The 22,638-nt window shown below is 37.8% G+C and overlaps 1 protein-coding gene across 2 annotated transcripts; it reads left to right on the forward strand.

The window, feature by feature from the left end:
• Positions 1–45: 45 nt before the first annotated feature.
• On the forward strand, positions 46–22,546 carry spata13 (spermatogenesis associated 13). Of its 2 annotated transcripts, XM_058765265.1 has the most exons (15): positions 46–588; positions 4,855–4,929; positions 8,352–9,791; positions 11,542–11,580; positions 12,463–12,915; positions 14,251–14,395; positions 14,543–14,661; positions 16,958–17,137; positions 17,560–17,745; positions 18,895–19,074; positions 19,159–19,391; positions 20,103–20,232; positions 20,521–20,893; positions 20,990–21,064; positions 21,920–22,546. In XM_058765265.1, exons 2-15 carry the CDS (start codon positions 4,912–4,914, stop codon positions 22,099–22,101), a joined length of 3,753 nt encoding a protein of 1,250 aa, XP_058621248.1. In that variant the 5' UTR covers positions 46–588; positions 4,855–4,911; the 3' UTR covers positions 22,102–22,546. The 2 variants fall into 2 exon arrangements, with proteins under 2 accessions (XP_058621248.1, XP_058621249.1); XM_058765266.1 differs by lacking the exon at positions 4,855–4,929.
• Positions 22,547–22,638: the final 92 nt, after the last annotated feature.

The following is a 22,638-nucleotide window of genomic DNA, read 5'->3' on the forward strand; positions in this document are numbered from 1 at the left end:
GAAATACTGTGATATCACCATATTTATACAGCAGTCATAGGGTTTGTGATTTTGGCTGGCGTCCCGTGGGCAGATTGTAAACCGCGTATCACAGTCGACTTGTTTCTCCGCCCCGAAGCAATCAGCGCAACAAGTGCACAGATGCTGTCCAATACCGTCGCGACGCTGCCCGGAGTCACGGCTCTCTGCCTGAGCATTTCCACCGCAGAGAACCAACTTTAAACTTTTACCCGAAGCCGTTCTGACCCGCAAATCTGCCTCGTGTCCGGTTAAATTCGGTCATGTGCCGTTAAATCGCCTGAGGGAGTGCTTGAGCCACACATTTCATGGAAAGTTTCCGTCCCGATAGATCTGTGACTACGGGGTGTTTGTTCTTGTGAATACACGCACCGGACGAAATATTGCTTGGCTGTTCACTGTGTACTTTCGCATTCACCATTAGGAAGTTTAACGATTTCCGCGAAGTTAATATGCGTAATTCGTCGGACATTGGACCGTCGGAGGAGTTAGTCGCGGCGGACGAGTCGATCGAAGCCGCACAAGTGTTGTGACACCGGGCCAAGACACCACTCAAGAAGTATGATAAAGGTAAGATTCGGCGTGTGAGTAACAAATAATTGTCGCGTTTATTTAGAAAGGCCACACTGATTTTTGTCATTTATGAAATTGAGAATATATATGTCAAATGAATTAAAAATGTGCGTTCAAAAGTTTGGCAGCTCTTTATCATCTTGCCAGTTCCGTTGGGTTCAAAAGAAGCTGAAGGGAGGAGGAGGGGTATTGTGTGTATGCGTTACTATCCCACTGGTTGCCATAGTGATGTGGGGGGTGTTGGAGCGCGCAAAGCTTGTAGGGAGATCCGAGACGACGAGGAGGGGGTTGGTTGGCTGTTTGGGGTGGCGAGGTGCTTCTTAAAGAGCTTTATGGACAGACTGAGTTAATTAAACTTACAAATAAACTACAGCTTTTTTTTTTCCTCCGTGGAAAAAACCCAACTCCGTAATCGCCTTCATTCATACCCGCAGCTCGCTCTTAAAGCTGACATATTTGTCTTGATCTGTCCTGCTTGAAAGGTTTTCTTTGTGGTGGAACCAAAGGGGATTTTTCAGCTATGTTAAAAAACAAACATTTCACTCAGTGTTTTATAAATCTCTGCTTCTCAACAAGGGGGCCGAGGCCCACTAGGAGGCCTCAGTAACCCTGCTGGGAAAAAAACCGGCTTAAACTAGGCTACAATGGTTTGTTGTTCTGAACTGGTTTAGCTGGTCTCACAGTCTGGCCGAGCTGATGGGTCAGTTTCTTAAAACCAGATTGACCATGGACCAGCATACTGTTTTTGGTTGATTTAAACTTAGGCTATTTATTTTAGCAGAAACCACCAAGTGTGCTGTGAAGTAACTAATTATTTATTTATTTATTTATTTATATCAAAGTATAAAAATGTTTATGCATACCATGCAAACTGACATTAATATCTTTTATTTGAATATTTGTTCAGAGTACATTTTAAAAGTGTGATTTCAAGGCCTAGAAAAATGAGTATAAGTTTCCCCTGTATGTCCACACATGTAGTGGAATGACAATAAAGCTCGACTTGACTTGATTTAACTAAAATATTTTATCAAATGAAAACTTAAGACATCAGATATTAATTATAATTATAGTTTAATGATTAAAATCCTTATCCAGTAATCACTAACAACTACAAAAGTCATGGAACTTCATAGATCAGAAAGTGTGGGAACATACGATTTCAGGAATTACGAAAATAATCAAGGTTAATTATGTTAATCGTTTGAAAACAAGCAGCTTTGTCATCATTACAGCCAAAGCACCTGAATTAAAGTATCTTAGCCTACGGGGTGGGGGGGGGGCTTCAAACATTGTATTTGACTGTGGGGGTCCGTGAAATCCACTGTGAGAAGCACTGTTGTAAATGCATTCAAGATTATTGTAAAATAGATAACTTTTAGGTTTGTAAACAACTCATTTTTCATGCTTTAATATATTGTCTAAAATCCGCCACATGTTTGTCATATGCAAGCCATGTGTTGCTGTTGACATCATAATTTATGACCGATAAATTAAACATGCCAGAAATGTAAAGTAACGTAATTCAACAGCTGGTTAAAAGTACTAAGCCCAGCACTTTCGCTTCTCTAAACATTTGCCTTGCTTTAAAACATCAACACTGTACTGCGCTGGAATGCACTCCTCCACACATAATGAGAGCGTTTGCGTTATCAGAAGACACGCACAAGGAACTTTAATGCCTCACTGGGTGCCTCCTAATCTATTGCTGCCGTAAATTAAGGCTAAATCTCACTTCCCACCTTCTTCTCAACGATCTTACTCCCTGATAGCGCACAAATGTGTTGATGTGTTTAGTGTTTAATGGCGTTTTGTCAGTAGAAAGCATTTGTTTGAAAGTGCTTGAAAGTCATATTGTGCCACAACCAATTTTTTGAATTCTATGCATGCATACAGCTTAAAGGAATAGTTCACACACTATCATTATATAAATCTGTCATTATTTACTTGCTGTCATGTCATTTCAAAGCTGTGCGACTGACTTTCTTCTGTGGAAAACAATTAATTTTTGAGAAATATTCTGCCTGCTGTTTTTAATATGCAGAAAAAGTTAATGAGAACTGGTTCGAAAATGACAAAAACACCACCATAAACATAATAAATGTGGTTCATATGACTTGTGTTTTACAAGTTTTCTGAAATCATACTTTTATGTGAGAAACAGACAGAAATGAAAAGACTGACATCTGTCCTAGCCCTCCTTGGTAAGTTCACGAGAGAAGCAGCGATACTTTGAACAAATCATTCTTTTGAGTCGGATCTTTTAATCACAGTTAATGCAATTCACAAAACCTGAATGAATCGTTCACAAACTGGACTGATCCCATTCTCGAGTTCAGCTTATCGATTCAACTGTCCGGTCGCTATGGTTCACCGCCCACTAAAGGTGAAGATTATCACTAAATAACTTCAAGTCTGCTTCTCACACAAAGCTATTGTATGACTTGAAAAACCTGTAAAAAAGTGGACAAGTAATATGAACTACTTTTATGATGCTTTTGCAACCTTTATGACGCTCCATTCATTGTAATTGCATTTAAAAGAGTTACTAAGTCACATTTATAGGCTATATATAGTGCTTTATACAATACAAATTGTTTCAAAGCAGCCTCACATTAATAAACCAAAAAGTGTTAGATGAAAAATAATCAATTTTAAAACGCATTCAATTTCAGCTGTAAAGCAGTTCTACAGAAGGAAATAGTGTCATTATTCAGTTCAAATGTATTCTCATCCAATATTGTCAGTACAGTTAAATCGATAATATTACTGAATATCAATTCAAATATTCAGTAATATTAAAATATTCATGTCATTATTATTAGTATTTATATTATGCAGATTTTCTCCTTTTGTGTTCTGTATTTACACAGATTTGGAATGACAGGTGTGTATAAATGACAATTTTGTTTTGGTGCAGTCTCTTTAAAGGGATAGTTCAACTTAAATTAAAATTTTGTCATTATTAAAGGCCCTGATATACTTCAAATGAAGTTCATTTTCGTTCTTCGTTTGAGGGCAAAAGAAGTTTGAAAAGGCTGAGCGACGGTATACTGTTTTCGAACAGTCCAACACCCCCTGGAGGCTGGAGGCGGGGTGTAGATTAATGTAAATGTGTTGCGATGCTCGCGCGTATGCGCTAAACACAACAACGATGCAACGATGGTGTATCTAGGTCTTTTATCAAACTGGATAAATTAACATGTTTATATATTTTATGTGTAAACAAAGTTTTATTATTGTATGTTATGACATTTTATTTATTGTATACCTTTTAAATATGCTTATTGAAAGAACAACAGCAGCAACAGTATGGTGTAACATTTATTTGAAACGCATGTATTTGGTACTTGCTACCTTATATCTTTACTCTTTCATTTCATTCTTTTCATGGTTTTGGAAAACTTGCATCTGATGTTTCACTACGTCGCTTTTTGCATAATGTCGTCGACACCAAGCTTCGTTGCAATTTCTTTCTAGGAATTAAATGCTTTCTCTGAAGTCTCTCTGCGAGCTATCGTACAGGTGCGGATATATTTGTGGCAGCTCAGCTATTCGACACAGTGTATTTATGTTGCTAGTGACTTGGAGATGTTGTTCTCCTGCCTGACCTTTGTTGAATGAGAAACGAACCGGGAGGAAAAAAATTGCGTGTCAAAGAAGGTGGAGCTCCAGAACACACCCACCGATTGCGTCATCGCCACGGACCAATGATAGCTCAAAGGTGTTTAGGAGCCAAAACGAACTCCCCAGAAAGGTCGCTTTGGTGAGCTGTTTCGAACTGCCGAAACGAACTCAAAACTAAATTCGTTTCGGCCTGATTTTGTTCGAAATGACATCTTATCAGTTCGTTCTTCGATTTCGTTTGAAGTATATCGGGCCTTTACTCGCCCTCAAGTTGTTCCAACCTTCATTCTTTTGCTGAACACAAAAAAAAGATACTTTGAAGAATGTTAGTAACCGAACAGTTGACGGCAGCCATTGACTTCCATAGTATTTTTTTCCATACTATGGAAGTCAATGGCTACCGTCAACTGTTTGGTTACCAACATTCTTCAAAATATCATTTTTTGCACTTAACAGAAGAAAGAAACTCATACAAGTTAGGAACAACTTGAGGGTGAGTAAACGATGACAGAATTTTCATTTTTGGGTGAACTGTTCCTTTAAATGCAACTTACACAAGACCTTTCTTGTTCCACATGTATAGCCTAGTGAAATATCTGACCTTTCCTTAAAGCTCAGCACTGTTTTTTTTCACAGTTGTATTGACATGCACTTCCTTGACATGTTTTCCACCAGTGGACTTGGAGTAGACAAATGCAGGTCATGAGACAGGTGAGATGAATGGGGTGTCAAATGTAGCATTACTTGACGCTTCCCATGCCTGAAGCAGGCAGGGCGTGTTTGCCTCCTAACTGTGCTTCTTTTTCTCACTGACAAAAAAGAGAACTGGATCATAATATAGTAGGTGGTATCAGTAACCAAACAAAAATAATAAATCACATACGCCAAACCTAAGAAGTTATTGCTTCAGTGAACATCATCTCTCGCTACACACGTGGTTATGTGTGTGAGCGTGTTTGTCAGTATGTAGATATATTGATGCTAGTCCAGACCGATAAAGCCTTATAATCAGATTAGGACAGGGAGAGGGGTGCTGCATGTTATCATGTGGGTTTGAGCGAGTGCAATCTTGTCCGGAGGGATGAGGAAAGCTAGCTTCCTTAAACATTTTCACTGTGAAACCCTGTGAAAGGATCATCATTGTGTGAGTCAAATGAAATCTTTTCACTCTCACTCCAAACGTTGAATATAAACATAAGATAATCAACAAAGATATAAATAAAGCAGAAAGTCTGGATGGCTAAAGGGCGGTGTAACCACCCAAAATGAAAGAGTTTTTAAAAAAAGCTTGTAGCAATTGTGGCTCTGGTAATTTTCATACTACTATTTAAATAAAGTAAGCATAGACTTCATTCCATAGTGATGTGACACCATGGCAAGACTTGCTCGTCTTGACGGGCAGATTAAGAAAACTGGTGTGGTTGGTTATTCTTAGGAATTTCCTTAGTCAGGAAGCATCATTTTGGGCTTATGTGTTTTTAATTGTGTTGTACGATGTCATCCTTTACAGCTGCCACCTTCATTTTAAAGGGACAGTTCACTCAAAACAAGAACATTATCATAATTTAGTCAACATCATGTCGTTCCAAACCAGTATGACTTTTTTCTTTCCGTGGAGCACAGAAGAAGATATATTTCTGTTCATACAATGAACACTGAGACATTTTTCAGAAAATAGTCTTTTGTTTTCCTTAGAAGAAAGTCATTTTTTTTTTTTTTTTTTTTTTTTTAAGTGAACCTGTCCCTTTAAGAACTATGATTTTTCTTTTAATAATTTTTTTCTTTGTTTTAAAGCTCCAGGTTCGCTGTGACTGTTTGTAGGGCTTGTGATTGTATTTCATAAAATTATTATTATTAATACTAAAAATATGAAACAAAAAAAGTATTATACAAATTACAATTGTAATATTTCACTGTAAAATAAAAAATGACTAAGAAAAAAGTGTTTACACTAAAATTACAAAAGGTTTATTTATGTGTCTTAATTACTTCATTTTGAGCTTTTTTATGGTAGGAGCCCTTAAAGCTTCTCTTTTGTGCCATATCGAAGTCATATCGCAAATTTATTTTATTTTGATTAATCACGGAGCCCTATGTTTAATGCTTCTGTGAGTGTTCTTCCTTGTGTTAAAACCCTTACATAAGTAGTTTTTTATTTTTTTCTGGCACAAGGAAGTTGTCATCAAGAAGCATAAATTCTTTATCCTCCTCCATCTGGAGCTGGAAAATGAGTAAAGTAGTTTTTGACTCCTGTCTGTATGCATCATAAAGGCGTGCTTGGCTTTAAGAATGTCATGACAGTGTTTAGTATGCGTGCATCACTGCATATTAGTCGTAGGTGTGTTTCGGTGTATTTTAGAGGCTTCCGTAGGCATGCTCGTGTTTATGTTTGTCTGAGTACTTGTTTAGGAAGTTTAGTTTGAGCCTGAGAGGTTGTTTGGGCTTTTAATTAATTCTTACTCTGCAACAGTGACGATAAACAGGAGGAAGAGTAGGAGAGAAGTTCAGCTTTAAACACAGAGACGTTGGACATGTGAGTAGACTGGGGAGTGACTTGGAAGTTGAGTTAATTGCATTCTTTTAAGGCTCTAGTTAAACAAAAAGGTCAGGTGGCAGCTTCTTCCTCATGCCTCGATGGAGCTGAGTGTTTATGGGTAGCAGGACTTGATGTGATAGAGATCAGCATTTGAGTTGAAAACTGAGCCAGAATCAACGAATGCTCACACAGCAAGACAAGAGGTCAAAAGGTACAGGTGGTTAATCTATATACAGTGGTCCCAGGACGTATTTGAACACAGTCCATACTTAATATATAAATGTTTGCATTAGATAACAAAATCTAAACTAAAACTTAAACCAAGTGGCATTTATTGTAAAGTTTTAAATGGTAGAACAAAGATCAAACGGAGATTAAAAAGTAATTCTGATGGTTAAACAAGAAATGTTTCCATAGTTAATGTGATGAACTGTGAAGTTGAAGGAAACTAAGTTCACACATCCATGAATTTAATGTGTTATTTATTAGAAAGCTCATTTGTGACATTACCACTTGCTTTGATATTACATAATGTGTGAATTTTTAAGTTATTATTATATTAATATCTAACATTTTAAAAATTTGCTTAAGTGTCTTAAGTATTTTTTACGGCCATTGTATATTACTTGTACACAGTTGGTTGACTCAGAACAATGAAGTGGTTATAAACTATATCATGTCAAAGGTCCAAATCTATGATAGAAACGTGAAAAAGTCAAGAGATTTGAGAAACATCTCAGTGGGGTAAGAAGACTGGATCACATTTAATCTACACTGTAAATATATCATTTAATTTTCCACCGTTTCCTCAGCAATTGACACAATTTCTTTGAATTACTTTCATGAGCAAATATTGATATTAAAATTGATGTGACTTATTTATGATTGTCAGCATACCGTACATCTGTTCATTCATACTTGGTAAAAAATGGGTTAAAGCAGCTTCAACCTCCTAAAGTGGACCCCTCTTTCCTCACACAGAATATAACTATAAAACCTTGGGCAATTTATTGCATTAATCACAATGGATTAGAGGTTTTCATTGCTTAGTCATGCTCACAAAAGCCTTTCATCATAGCGAACATCGCACCAGGCAACAACACCCTGGTGTAGAGGGGCCTCTCTTTCTTAGCAAAAAGGCATAGCTTAAATCGTTAACAGGAAATTTTACAGAACTTCGTGTAACCTACTCGTGAGCAAAGCTCTCATGCTACTTACTGACACCCTCCAATTTGCCAGATAAAGGCATTATTCATCCATAGGAGGAACGTTGAAGCTTGATTTACACTTGTGGGTGGATAAGAACAATTGCTTCACCTGTGCTGAGTTTTAGTATTGCATAGGTCAAGTAATCAAACAGGTAATATAAGGATATAGTTGAAAGTTCTTTCGTAATGTGACTTATCAGTGTTATGGTTATCACACTGGTGTTATATTATTTCATTGAAGTGTAAAGTTAAAATCTTCCTCAGACAAAACAATGGGTCATGTATTGTCTCACTCTACATCACGTGGTTTGTGTTCTTTGTTCCAAGACTTGATGCTGATTTGTCAGCTTGTTCATCAGGATTAAACTTTCTTCAATTTGGTTCTGCAGGCACCTTCATCGGACCCACAGGGCTCCTCTCACAACAATGATCCACAGAGTGACCCTTTCACAGAGGAGCAGCTGATGAATCCAAGTCTGAGATCTGGTTGTACGGTCCATGTGCAACCAGTCCTGTCCGAGCCTTGCTATGAAGAGAACCGGCTTAACAGACTGAATTCTCAGGCCCAGACTGTTCCTGTGATTGCTGATGGCCAGGCCAAGCTGTATCCCTCCAGGCCTGTACGTCTGTGTTCCAACCAGACAAAATGTGAGGACAGTGCTCCGCTCAGAGGACCACCTGTCACACCACAGGCTTGGTCTGGATTGGCTAGTTTCCGTGTCATGGGTTCTTTCAAAAAACTGCGGACTTCTGTGCTCCAAGGAATCCAGAACCGGAGCAATGCGATGGCAGCAGGTCAGGAGAGAAATCCATCCTCGATGTTTGAGGATGGCGGTAGTTTCTTAGTAACCAAACGAGCGGTTGTGACCAATCAAATCCAGGAAACTGACAAAGTGTCAAATGGAACAGCTCAAACTGGAAAGACGTCTTCAGTTTTGGATGAAGATGATTGTGAGGAAGACGTGAGTGAGTTTCAGAGGAATTCCCATTTTTCTCGGAGCATCCGCAAGGCTTATGGGGCAGGACGGATCTCATTGCTTGACATAGTCAAGACAGAGAGCCCGTCTAACAGTGAGCCTGATCCCAGCAGCACTGTGGAGTCCGTCATAACATGCAAGAACCTTGAAACTCAAGAAAATGTCAAGGTTCTCAAAAGACTAAGCAAGAGTGCAGATAATCTCCATGTCTTCAAAAGTAATTTTAGACGCAAAGCTGACCCACCGAACCCAGAATGCCCCAGTACTATAATTTTTCAGAGGACCAACAGTTCTTCATCGGTTGACTTGCAGGAACATGGTTCAGGTCGACGTCAAAGCCCCATGAGGACACGTGGACATTTGCAAAAGCTTGTCGGGAGTTTAACCGACCTGTCAGTCAAGCATAAAAACACACCAGGGCCCACCTCCAGAAAACCTCTGTCACCTCTCAGTCAGCTACATGATGACTACTCCCGCAGAACCCCATGTTTACCAATGAGTGGGCGCCAGCGGCGGCCTTCACCCACACCCAGCAAAGCCCAGCAGGCCAACACTCACCAACACACCCCAACTTTACACCCCGCGCCCTCCTACCCCGATGTCTTTAGCTCCACTCTAGATGACTCTCTGGAGCCTCCCAGCAAAACTACAGCCCTAATAAGTGACTATGTTCAGGTGGCTGTGTCCTCAACAGATTTCCATTCAGAAGCCCCAGTCTGTCCATTCGAAAAATACTGTGAACCTATGGAGTGCCATCAAAATGGAATAAATAACCACTACTCTCGCATGCCCAAGAAGTGCTCAAGCCCCAGTCATAAGCAGACAGTCAATGGTGTTAATGTTAACTTGGAGGTAAGACAATCCTAGTGAGTCTATATTGTCACATTTTCAATACAAGTTTAGATCTACACACAACATTTGTTGCATAATGTCAATTACCACAGGAAAAATAATGGTTCTCAATATACAAAAGCATAGCAAGTACATTTACATTCACAGTTGTAATCAAACTACAATTAATTTTTGCGTAATCATGCTTTGTCCAAGAAGACACAATGTGCAACAGAATATTTGAATGATTAAATACACATAATGTATGTGTATTTAACCCAATTACCCATGACTCAAATCGTCATGGGTAATTGTAGTCAGGGCTAGGTATGCACATGCTGTACGAAACCAAGCTACAATTGTTTAATGAAACTAGTACAATATCTGTCAAACAAAAGCGATTACATGACATTTTAGGAAGGATTGCTTTAGACTTGCTGTGTAAAAGCTAAAAATGTTTAGCATGCATGAAACCCGTGTGATCTAATTATTTACCAGTCTATTTTCACTCATCTCAGGACCAGGTAAAATGGTAAAACCCAGTTAATTTCACATAGAGATCTTCAAAGTTCATCTTTCTAGATTGGGTAGGCCCACAACAAAAAGATGGTTTAGACAACTTTATAGTACAATTAAATAACTTTTTATTTATTTATTCATTCATTCTTTATATTTACCATACTGTAACTACTATTTTTGAGGGAACTAAGACAGTTATTTTCTGTGGGACATTATGCTATAAATGCTGGTGTTGTGTTGAACCTAGAACATTGCTTGAACATGCAGTTTGTAGCCCACAATGTGTTTTATAGTCAGACATTACTTGCATACAACAAAACTGAAAAATTGTAGTGTGTGATGCTTATGTTACAATTTGTGTTTATATTTGCTTGGCAAGATTTCATACGTAACTTGTTTTTCCTCGTCGAGACGATATTGATTAACTGTTGTTGTTGTTTGAATGAGTCTGGCTGATAATAAGCAGCAAGACTGAACAAGCACTTTTCTTTCAGACCATATGTGAAATCTCAAAAAAAAAAAAAAAAAGTACAAGACAGTTGTCGGATTAACACTTAATAACTGGAACAGTCCAGTTCATTGGATGACCTTGACCTTAACATAGGAAGTCATAAATTACAGTAGAGACAGATTTTTGTTGAAGCATTAACTTTAATGCTTTGCATCATATGTTCCTCACACCGGTGACCCTTGTATCTGATGACGCAACCACAGCCTCGATCTGATATCATTTTGTAGTCGATCAGGACAAACCAATGCTTTTCATTGCTCTGGCTTAATTGGTTGATCACTCCCTCTAACAAGACAACTGTATTTTTTTTTTTTTTATTGGATGAATTGCATCTCATTTCACAGTTGTTCTTCTGGAGTGGTACATTGCATCAGTGTCACATGGTCTGCTCAGCTGTGAGGCACACAGCAGGCAGAGTTAATGATTATCTGGTGTTTATGATTAGCGGGATTGCTTAAACACAGTTTCTGGACCTGAGACTGGACACGTATCAGCAAGGACAGTGTCTCCTCCCAAGAAGAACAACCCAAGGGCCAAAGTTCAGTAATCAAACCAAGTGCAAATGGACTCCAGTAGGTCAGGGAAATATAACAGAAAGAAATAGGCAAGCTAGAGTGATCCCAGTCAAACTTTGTTTTGCTTGTCTATTTGTGTTTGCGCTTGTGTGCATGGAAGTCTTTGCTTTTATATTTGTTGTGTGCCGTCTTCAATATGGTGCTTATTTATTGTGTGCCTTTTCAGTGTCTATGGACTGAAGAGAGGGAGTCTGATGATCTTGAGGTAAGATATCTGTTATTTCTGTATTTTATTTTTTTTACACGGTAGATTACAGACTGACATTGACATTTTGTACAGACAGACCTCCATTCAATCTGCTTATTTCTTTTTTTTTTTTTTTTGTCAAACAGTACTGCTTTAAAAATCTTTTTTTTTTTTTTTCACTAAAAACTGGCTTTCTGAATTTATTCTGCCACTCTCACTTGCTTCATTTGTAAGAATTGTAAGTATAAAAATCAATAACGATGTGCACCATATTCGTTATTTTGCAACAAAAGTATGCCTATGATTTCATAGCTTTAAATGAGTCGCATTTTATATTGCTATGAATTTCAGCAATTACAGAATACATTCATAAATAGCTCTTTTTCCCAAAGACATTTAACTTAACATTAAATGAAAAATAGTAGTATATTTTTCTAATTCATTTAAAATATGCTAGAAATTCAAAATAATGTTAAAAACTAATAATAAAATAATTATATATGCATACAAATAAAATGTATTAGTTTAGTTGTGAAGATAATGTTGTTTGGGAAAGTACATTTCTGAACTATTAGTTATAATCCTTATTATTGAGCAATGATTGTGCAACAAGTTTGATATTTTTCCTCTAAAACCAAGTGCGTTGCTTTGATATTGATCTGAAATGTTAATCATTTAAATTGTCATTTTAATTACTTATTTTATTTAATTAATCATTATTCATCACTAACAGTGAACTATAATCACTTTAGGGTTTAATATATTTTTTGTATTACATACTGGGTCTTGACCACATTAATGTCTATGGAAAAATATTTCAAGTATTTGAAATCATTTATCTGATGATGCAGGTCTTAAAGCAAAAACTAACTGATGACATTTGACTTCTGACTCCTTTAGGCTTCATCAGATATCACAAAAGCGTTTCTCAAAAGTGATGAGATCTCAGCCACTGCTGCTTCACCTGTCACAAACACCTGTTCCTCAGAATCCCCCCTGGTAACTCCAACAACACCAATCTCTCCACCCTTTGCCAGTGACCCTCCCGCTTCTGTAGTGCCCAGGAAAAGGGCAGGTCGCTCCAGACCCCGGCCAGTGTCTGACTATGGCCAGCTGGCCAGCTCGAAGTACTGCATCCCAGAGGAGGACAGGGAGTCCGAGACTATGGACTACACTTCCCAAAAGGACTACAACAGCAATGGCAGCTACACAGAGAGCAACAGACCAGAGAATGGTCTTGTGTGCACTCAAACAGAGAGCAGAAAGAGACGTCCCATCTCTGTTATTGGAGGAGTGGATCTGTATTCATCCCCAACTGCTGAGCATAAGGACGGCACTGAAAGCTTGCCTTCTGTAAGGCCATTTCTTTCTTCTAAATTTTGTTTTGTTGTTAAATTTCTGCACCATTAGCAAAATCAAATCAAATATTTCAGAACAGGTTTGCCAAACGCTTTTCCCAGTCTTCCATTGGTTATGCAAAAGGTCCATTGATAGAGGCTGGTATTTCTGATTAGCTAAAGTCTCTGGGACAATAACCATCAAGTAGTTAGGACATTTTATGTGTGGTGTTCAAAATAAAAAAGAAAAAAAAAACACTTGAGTACAACAACTATTTATGTCATAAGCATTTGTTCTGCCCACTGTTCTGATAGGCCTTGTGAACTTTGAAATCTACTTACATTGGTATTTATTTTGTGAACAGATGCTTTCTTATCAATATAACTTCTGTGAATATGTGCATTAATTAAGTATTCTCAGGTAATATATAAAGTACAAAGTCAAGTCTAGCTGTATATACAATGTAGTTAGTGTATGTCATACAGTGTTCAGCAGTGTTAAGAATTATTTACACGGTGACTGTTGAAGTATCCCAGAAGTTTTATGATCTAAACACTAATATGGTCCCATTTGGTCTCTCCCTTAGGGTGTAGCATTATGGGTTTATAATGTCATAGTTCAGGTCTGGAAGAACATTTTAGACTCTGATTGTAACTACTTTTGTTCTTAAGTAACAATGTGATCCATGTGTTATTTTGAAGAAATGCTGCATCAGACAGTCATTTCCTTGATGCATTATTTCACTGATCTGTTAAATGGTGATTCTAACAACCTGTAAAATGAAGCCTGTTTTTGGGACTTTTTTTTCTTTTTCTTAAATTCTTATTTTCATTACTGTAGTGGTCTTCAACAGGGAGTCCACAGCAGTACTTCAGGAGTCAAATTGTTTGATCTCAAACTAAAAAAAAATAAAATACATTACTTTTTAATTTTACTTAAAATATATTAATGTACAATTATATGGTTCTGAATATCAATATTGATTATTTTAATGGATTTGCAATGTTTAAATTGTATTTATACAACATATAATGGTAGTATTTAAGTTTTTGCTGTGATTTTTATTATTGAATAACATAATAGTAATAATTATTTTACTTTTTCTTTATTTTTTTTATTTCTGGCAAATCTAATCTACACATTTCTTTGTGAGATTCATCAAGAAATTCAATGTTATGGTTGTAGTGTTATATACTTGGCCAAGCGGATGAGCTGAAATTGCAGTGTTATCTAATCATAGGTCATTGTCCTGCTCTGTACAGTCACTGAACTCTGAACATAAGGCCTGCTGGACAGTGGTCTCCTTTTAAGGCTGCCGATTAAAGCCTAATCTGTCATGCTTTGTTTCAGCCGGTATCCCGTCCTCCAGTGCCCTCTCATAGAGTGCCTCCATACCGGGCCGTATCTGCCCGTCTGAGACCTTGCGTCTTCTCCCAAAGCACACCTATCGGTCTGGATAGGATGGGGCGGCGCAAAGGACGCAGAGTGCTCAGTGGTGAGTCTGTTTTTGTTAATATGCATGAGTGTGTGCGCTTGACCTACAAACATGAGAGCTTCAATGGTGAGATTTTGATGGAGAGGAGATATTGACTCTTTATGGCATAATTTCAAAACTTCATTCAATGCATTATTCATATTATAGATGGCAGCTCTGATCCAATGCTTGATGATAGTGTGAGTGAGGAGGACGGCAGCTTTGAGGAACTGACTGAAGGAACACCATATCTTCAACCAGAGGTCGATCTTTTCACGCTCAATCAGGTTAATTTACATTTTTTTATATTATATTATTAAAGTGTTATTGTTTAGTAATAATGATTAATTGTAATATTATAATTTATTAAAATGTTGTAAAATATTATTAATTGTAACTTATTATTATTAGTTAAAATTGTAATTATATTATTGTAATTTATTGTAATATAATTTATACAGTTTATACATAGTTTAAAATGAATAATTATAAGTACAAATGTGTATGCTTATATATTTATTTAAATATTTGATATTTTAATTTTTGTATACTGACTGTTTTTATTTGATTGCATTTTTTTTTTTAGATATGACTGGAATTCAACTTGTGAACATTAATGTAAACATTTAAGAAATACTATTCATTTTCTCAGCTTTTACAGTGTGGTAACTTTTTTACAGTAGTAAAAGTTACTTTGTGCACCTTTAATGTTATATAAAATCTACTTTTAGTACATTTACACACATTTCGTTTTTAATCTTTTTTACTGTTGATTGCACTTATGGGCTGTGCAATACAGTACAGGTCATATTTTACGGTTTATCTTATCTGTTCAATCATGTTTATGTGGAGTTGTTCTAGTGTTTGCATACAGTATCTCACAGAAGTGAATACACCCCTCACATTTTTGTAAATATTTTATTATATCTTTTCATGTGACATCTCTGAAGAAATGACACTTTGCTACAATGTAAAGTAGTGAGTGTACAGCTTGTATAGCAGTGTAAATTTGCTGTCCCCTCAAAATAACTCAACACACAGCCATTAATGTATAAACCGCTGGCCACAAAAGTGAATACACCCCTAAGTGAAAATGTCCAAATTGGGCCCAAAGTGTCAATATTTTGTGTAGCCACCATTATTTTCCAGAACTGCCTTAACCCTCTTGGGCATGGAGTTCACCAGACCTTCACAGGTTGCCAATGGAGTCCTCTTCCACTCCTCCATGACGACATCACGGAGCCGGTGGATGTTAGAGACCTTGCGCTAGACACCTTCCGTTTGAGGATGCCCCACAGATGCTCAATAGGGTTTAGGTCTGGAGACATGCTTGGCCAGTCCATCACCTTTACCCTCAGCTTCTTTAGCAAGGTTGTGGGGTCGTTATCATGTTGGAATACTGCCCTGAGGCCCAGTCTCTGAAGGGAGGGGATCATGCTCTGCTTCAGTATGTCACAGTACATGTTGGCATTCATGGTTCCCTCAATGAACTGTAGCTCCCCAGTGCCGGCAACACTCATGCAGCCCCAGACCATGACACTCCCACCACCATGCTTGACTGTAGGCAAGACACACTTGTCTTTGTACTCCTCGCCTGGTTGCCGCCACACATGCTTGACACCATCTGAACCAAATAAGTTTATCCTGGTCTCATCAGACCACAGGACATGGTTCTAGTAATCCATGTCCTTAGTCTGCTTGTCTTCAGCAAACTGTTTGCGGGCTTTCTTGTGCATCATCTTTAGAAGAGGCTTCCTTCTGGGATGAGACAGCCATGCAGACCAATTTGATGCAGTGTGCGGCGTATGGTCTGAGCACTGATAGGCTGACCCCCCCCCCTTCAACCTCTGCAGCAATGCTGGCAGCACTCATACGTCTATTTCCCAAACACAACCTCTGGATATGACGCTGAGCACGTGCACTCAACTTCTTTGGTCGACCATGGCGAGGCCTGTTCTGAGTGGAACCTGTCCTGTTAAACTGCTGTATGGTCTTGGCCACCGTGCTGCAGCTTAGTTTCAGGGTTCAGTTTATGCCATCTTTATGTAGAGCAACAATTATTTTTTTCAGATCCTCAGAGAGTTCTTTGCCATGAAGTGCCATGTTGAACTTCCAGTGACCAGTATGAGACAATGAGAGCGATAACACCAAATTTAACACACCTGCTCCCCATTCACACCTGAGACCTTGGAACACTAACGAGTCACATGACACCGGGGAGAGAAAATGGCTAATTGGGCCCAATTTGGACATTTCCACTTAGGGGTGTACTCACTTTTGTGGCCAGCGGTTTAGACATTAATGGGTGTGTGCTGAGTTATTTTGAGGGGACAGCAAATTTACACTGTCATACAAGCTGTACACTCACTACTTTACATTGTAGCAAAGTGTCATTTCTTCAGTGTTGTCACATGAAATATTTACAAAAATGTGAAGGGGTGTACTCACTTCTGTGAGATTCTGTATGTACTTGTGTGGGATCGTCACACTTCGTGTGCATGTTGTCATTCCGTACTGTTCTTATCATGTCTGACCTTTAGCCTCAATATTTTTGGTCTGACTATAATCTCTCTCTTTCTCCAGTACATACAGTCGGGACATGGCGTGTATGCAGAGGCTCTGTGGGACCATGTCACAATGGAAGAGCAGGAGCTGGCCTTCAAAGCCGGGGATGTGATCCATGTTCTGGATGTTCGGGAGCAGGACTGGTGGTGGGGGGCGGTGGGCGACCACGAGGCCTGGTTTCCCTCCAGCTTTGTGCGAGTGAGTTGCACTATGACCCTCTCGGAGTAATGAATGTGAAACAAAAGTCACACAGCTTGAAAGTAACACTTGAACATAGTAACGCATCCTGTGCGGTTGCACTGGGTGACCCAAGAGGAAATGCTATATGTGTCATCACAGTTGAATGTGCTGACTGACCTGTTTGGAAGAAATGCAGGTGTACGGAATGATGCTTTTTATTGTTTTGAGCTGTACATTAATGCATCCATTGTCATCTATGGTTCCAACAAGATGAGTCAATCAGACACAGAGGCTTTAGGACGATTTGATCAAGACGTCCTGTAGAAGTGGATTATCCAGTTGTCTCAATCACAATTGTTTGTTGTCTTAAAATTGTGCCTAATCACGGTTCCCTTCAGGTTGATCCTCTGGAATTAATGTAATGATATGTTGTTGTCAAGGTTCGGGTGAATCAGGAGGATTCAAGCAGTGATAGTGTGGAAATCACACCGGATGCAGAGGAAACCGTCCCACCAGATGCTCACAAACAAAACTCAGAACACAGACAGCAGATGAGAGCCAATGTGGTCAAAGAGATCATGGACACAGAGCGCGTTTACATCAAACATCTCAAAGATATCTGTGAGGTGAGCCTCCATCCCAACCATTTCACGTTTGTTTTAGTTTAATTTGTTTGTTTTGTGGTACGTTCTCTATTATAAAAGAACCCTTATCTTTAATTTACCCTGAATGGTAATCAATCTCCTATGCCTATCATTTTAAATATGAGATCAAGATTGAAACTTTTGCCTTCTTTCACGATAACGTTATCTCTCTTCTCAGAATATAGGTGTAGTGCTCAGAGTAGTTCAATGATCTTTAACTCCACCCTAGTGGAATAAGGGAATACTAGCATACTACATTGTACGCTACTGTTCAAAAGTTTAGGGCCGAATATTTTTACTTTTTTCTGTTACAAACATTTTCTATTTTAAATACATGCTGTTCTTTTTGAACTTTCTATTCATTAGAGAAAGTAATGCATCACGTTTTCCACAAAAATCATAAACGGCACAACTATTTTCAACATTTGATAATAAATGTTTCTTGAGCAGCAAATCAGCATATTAGAATGATTTCTGAAGTGTGACACCGAAGACTGGAGTAGTGATGCTGAAAATTCAGCTTTGCCATCACAGGAATAAATTACATATTAAATATTGATTTAAAATAATAAAAAGAAACTGTTATTTTAAATATTTATAATATTTCACAGTACTACTGTTTTTACTGTATATAGATCAAATGCAGTCTTCAAAAGCATAGACCTCTCAAAAACTTTCGAATGGTAGTTTATATACTATGTGTTGAGTATTATGATGATTATTGTCATTATTTTAGGTATTTGAAACTAAATGGTGTTTTTGATATTCATGCAATGGTAAATATATCCAAAACAGCAGTATGCTAAAGTCTGGTCATGGGACTTCACCGCTTTGCATTTTTATTTATGTCCAGTGGAAATAAATAGCTGTATTTTACACCAGGCTTGTTTGAAAAGCATCTTAACATTCAGAAATCTTATCAAAACATGAGTTAAGAAAAAAAAAAGGTAAATATTTCTTAGTTTATCCATCAGATTGTGTTTACCCAACAGTCTCATTGATGACCTCTGCTGGTCAAATGCATAAAAAATATTTTTCAGTGAAGGGAAACTTTCCAAAGCAATGCATAAATATCTAAATGGAAAAAATGTTACATTTGTTGTTTCAATCCAAAATAATTTGTTGTTGTAGGGATATATCCGTCAGTGTAGGAAGCACCCAGGCATGTTTACTGATGCACAGCTAAAGACAATCTTCAGCAACATTGAGGACATCTACAGGTTCCAGAGGAAGTTTCTCAAGGACCTAGAAAAGAAATACAACCCCGAAAACCCTCATCTGAGTGAGATTGGCTCCTGCTTCCTGCAACAGGTACCTTTTCACACAAGAACCAATGTAATGAATGTTTTCCTCACAATTTGCTCATATTTCCTTATATATTTTTCTCCTTCTCAGGAGGACGGTTTCTCCATATACTCTGAATACTGTAACACACATCCAGTGGCGTGTGCTGAACTACAACGGCTGATGAAACAAGGCAGATATAAACACTTCTTCGAAGCCTGTCGTCTCTTACAGCAGATGATCGACATCTCCATTGCTGGCTTCCTACTCACACCTGTACAGAAGATTTGTAAATACCCTCTTCAGCTGGGAGAGCTTTTGAAATACACACCCAAAGACCACAGGTAGCTTATTTTCTTGCATACACTATTTAAAAGTTTGGAGTTGGTACAATTCCGGGTTTTTCATGCATAGAGAATTATGAGGTGGCCCCCTCAGTCAAATTTTGTTTCCTTTGGCTGGGCTGTCGACAAAACTCAGGCAGGCAGTCAGATGCAGGTGTCACTAAATGGCGTCAATTAGGGCTTTTAGTCAAAAGTGTGCATATTTGGAGAAATACTGATACCTTTACATATGTTTACTTTGTTTCTTTAGACAGAATCATCATTTCTATTCTTTATCCACTGAATTCTGATCACAAAGATCCATTACACTGCCCTGTACAGTTATGTACACAACATGTTTTCTATTTTAATATATTTTAAAATCAAATTCATTTTTTTCATTTTAAGCAGCCGTTACTCCAGTCTTGAGTCACATTATCATGATTTGGGGCTTAAGAAACATTTCTTATTATTATCAATGTTGAAAACATATTTTTGCTGAAACTTTTCAGGATTCTATACTGAATAGAAAGTTCAGAAGAACAGCATTTATTTCAAATAGAAGTCTTTTGTAACATGTCTGTTTCACTTGATTGATTCAGTGTGTCCTTGCTGACTAAAAGTAATAATTCCTTTTAAAAAATGTACTCACCCAAACTTGTTTTATTTATTTATTTATTTATATTTTTTAATATCAAAAAGGTCATAATAAAGTAATGTTTTTCTCCTCAGTGATTACGCAGGGGTGTGTGCTGCACATAAAGCAATGAAGAATGTGGCAAGTCTGATAAATGAAAGGAAAAGACGACTTGAGAGCATCGACACCATTGCTCACTGGCAGGTGGCCATCCTCCACTGGGCGGTCAGTGATATTTCCACTGTTTTCAGCATTAAACATTTTTTTTCTGAAAAATTCAGGTAGCAGCCACAGCCTCTCTGATGTTTTCGTGTCAAGAAATTTGATTAATTTGCAGACGTGTGCATGTCTAATGCAATAAGATATTAATTGGATACCATGTTGATCTGTTTATTAGATTACTTATTCGTTAATGCGCTGGGTCATTCACAGGGCTAGATGAGGCTTTGTGTGCTACAGTACAACAATTTCAGGTTTCAGATCTTGAAAAATTGAAAAAAATATTTCCTTTAGGGTGAAGATGTGTTAACGCGAAGCTCCGAGCTTATCCACTCCGGTGAGTTAACGCGGATAGTGCGGCCCGGTAAGACACAGCAACGCAGCTACTTCCTGTTTGACCACCAGCTGGTGTTCTGTAAGAAAGACGTCCTGCGGAGAGACCTGCTAAACTACCGTGGCCGTATGGACACTGACCTTCTCGAGCCAGTCGACCTGCCTGATGGACGGCACGCTGAGCTGGGCCTCCTGAAGAACGCGTTTCTCCTACGGCATGCAGAGAACCTGAATGTGCTGTGTGTGCTGTGCTGCAAAAAGAGCCAGGACAAGCAGCGATGGCTGCAAGCGTTTGCTCGAGAGCGCAGACGGGTACAGGAAGACCAAGAGATGGGTGAGTCTCACAGCTGAAGGAATGTGTGTTCTCTTCTGGTATGAAATGTTCATGCCATGAATTCAAAGAATGACGTTCATTATTTTCGCTTTTCAGGGATGGAGATTACTGAGGCCCAGAGGAAGCAAGCAGTTCACAACGCCAGGAAAACTAAACAAGGAAAAATGAAGAGTATGTATTAGTTGTCTTGTTGGAACTGAAGATCAAAGCAGTTATTAAATTTTTAATGTTGTATTTATTTCTATTATTTTTTTTTCCCATGTTATTTTCATTTTATTTCAGTTCTAAAGCATCTTTTCCAATTTATTTGAGTTTTTACTCTATCATTGTTAGTTTTATTTTATTTTCTAGTTTCAATTTATTAGTTTTTTTTTTATTTTGAGGTTTTTATTTTAGATTTATAAGATTTATTAAATAATTTTATTTAGAGACATTTTCATGTTCAATACAGATGAGAGAAACCATATTTCAAAAGCTTTAGTTGGTTTTGGACTCAATGAAAAACTGAAACTGAACTAGAATACATTTTCATAAGTTTTAATTTTCAGAGACTCTTTGGTGGTACTTTCATTTTTTTATTGTATTTTAATTTGTCTTCTCAATTTAGTTTAGTTATTTAGTTTTAATGTTTAGGGTTTCCAAGGATAATGAGCTGATATAACTTAAAAATGTTTAACGTTAATTTTCGGTGTTAAATTAAGATTAGAAAGCTGTTAAGTGTAATGGATTTCTAAAGGCATTTTCATCTTTATTACAGGCCGGTCATACAGCATACAGATTTCAGGTTTTATAATGCACCATATATCAAAATTTGTGAACATTTTTATTTTATTTCAGTTGGTTGTCACAAAAAGGTATTTTATTTTAGTTTTTGTTCATTCAGTGACCATCGTGTTCTTGGGCCCCAGGCAGCTATTTTCAATCTATTTTGAATCTAGACAATATGTATACATTGGAAATTAAATGATTTCCAAAAACGGTTTGCTAAGATTACATTTTAATACCACGATTTTGTGTCTGTTCCAGAAATGAATTATTCTGATCATCCTGTGCCTCCTCACCATCAGCCGCTGCATCCTCTCCATCAGCGACATGTGACTGTGCCAACCAGCATCCCCCAGCAGCAAGTCTTCTCTTTAGCAGAGCCAAAGAAGAAACCAACTCACCTGCTGTACTCACTTGCACGCAGTGCCCTCTTCAGGAAATGACAAAAAGAGACACTTCAGACAACATTTAGTGCTGATGAGATCCATAAATAATGAAATATTACTGGACTACACATGTTTTATGCCATATTCAAATGCATACACATGAATATGTATATTTATATACATATGTGTGTACAAATGACATATGTGCCTCAGTATAAAGGCTCATTATTTAGCCTTAAGTCAGTGTGTTAGTGTGGAAACTTAGTTTTTTTTTTTTTGTCATGTCATTTTACTGATATGGTCAAAAAGCTGCTTCTCATTGAGTTTCTCCCACCCGTCACCTCACCTAAATGTGTGACTTTTATGACAAAGAGTTGTATTCTGCTTTTTAGCTACATGTCTATATAATTTTATTGCTTTACCTGAAGCTGGAGCCTTCTAAAATGTAAAGACAGCAAACACTAACATCTGTCATTCTGTAAATAAACTTGTACCAAATGTGCAGTGCTTGCAAGTGCTCAAATGCATCAAATATGGATTTTTATAAGTTAAGGCTGTCACTATGGTACAAAGGAGCTAAATGCATCTATAGGA

This window comes from Onychostoma macrolepis, chromosome 24 (genome assembly GCF_012432095.1).
Source record: "Onychostoma macrolepis isolate SWU-2019 chromosome 24, ASM1243209v1, whole genome shotgun sequence".
Classification (NCBI taxonomy): Eukaryota; Metazoa; Chordata; class Actinopteri; order Cypriniformes; family Cyprinidae; genus Onychostoma; species Onychostoma macrolepis.

What these genes read in the sequence shown, in the direction of transcription:
- spata13 (XM_058765265.1), top strand. An exon ending in GTGTTAATGTTAACTTGGAG is followed by an intron (nt 9,792 to 11,541) that starts GTAAGACAATCC and finishes GTGCCTTTTCAG; the next exon opens with TGTCTATGGACTGAAGAGAG. An exon ending in ACAGGAAGACCAAGAGATGG is followed by an intron (nt 20,894 to 20,989) that starts GTGAGTCTCACA and finishes TTCGCTTTTCAG; the next exon opens with GGATGGAGATTACTGAGGCC.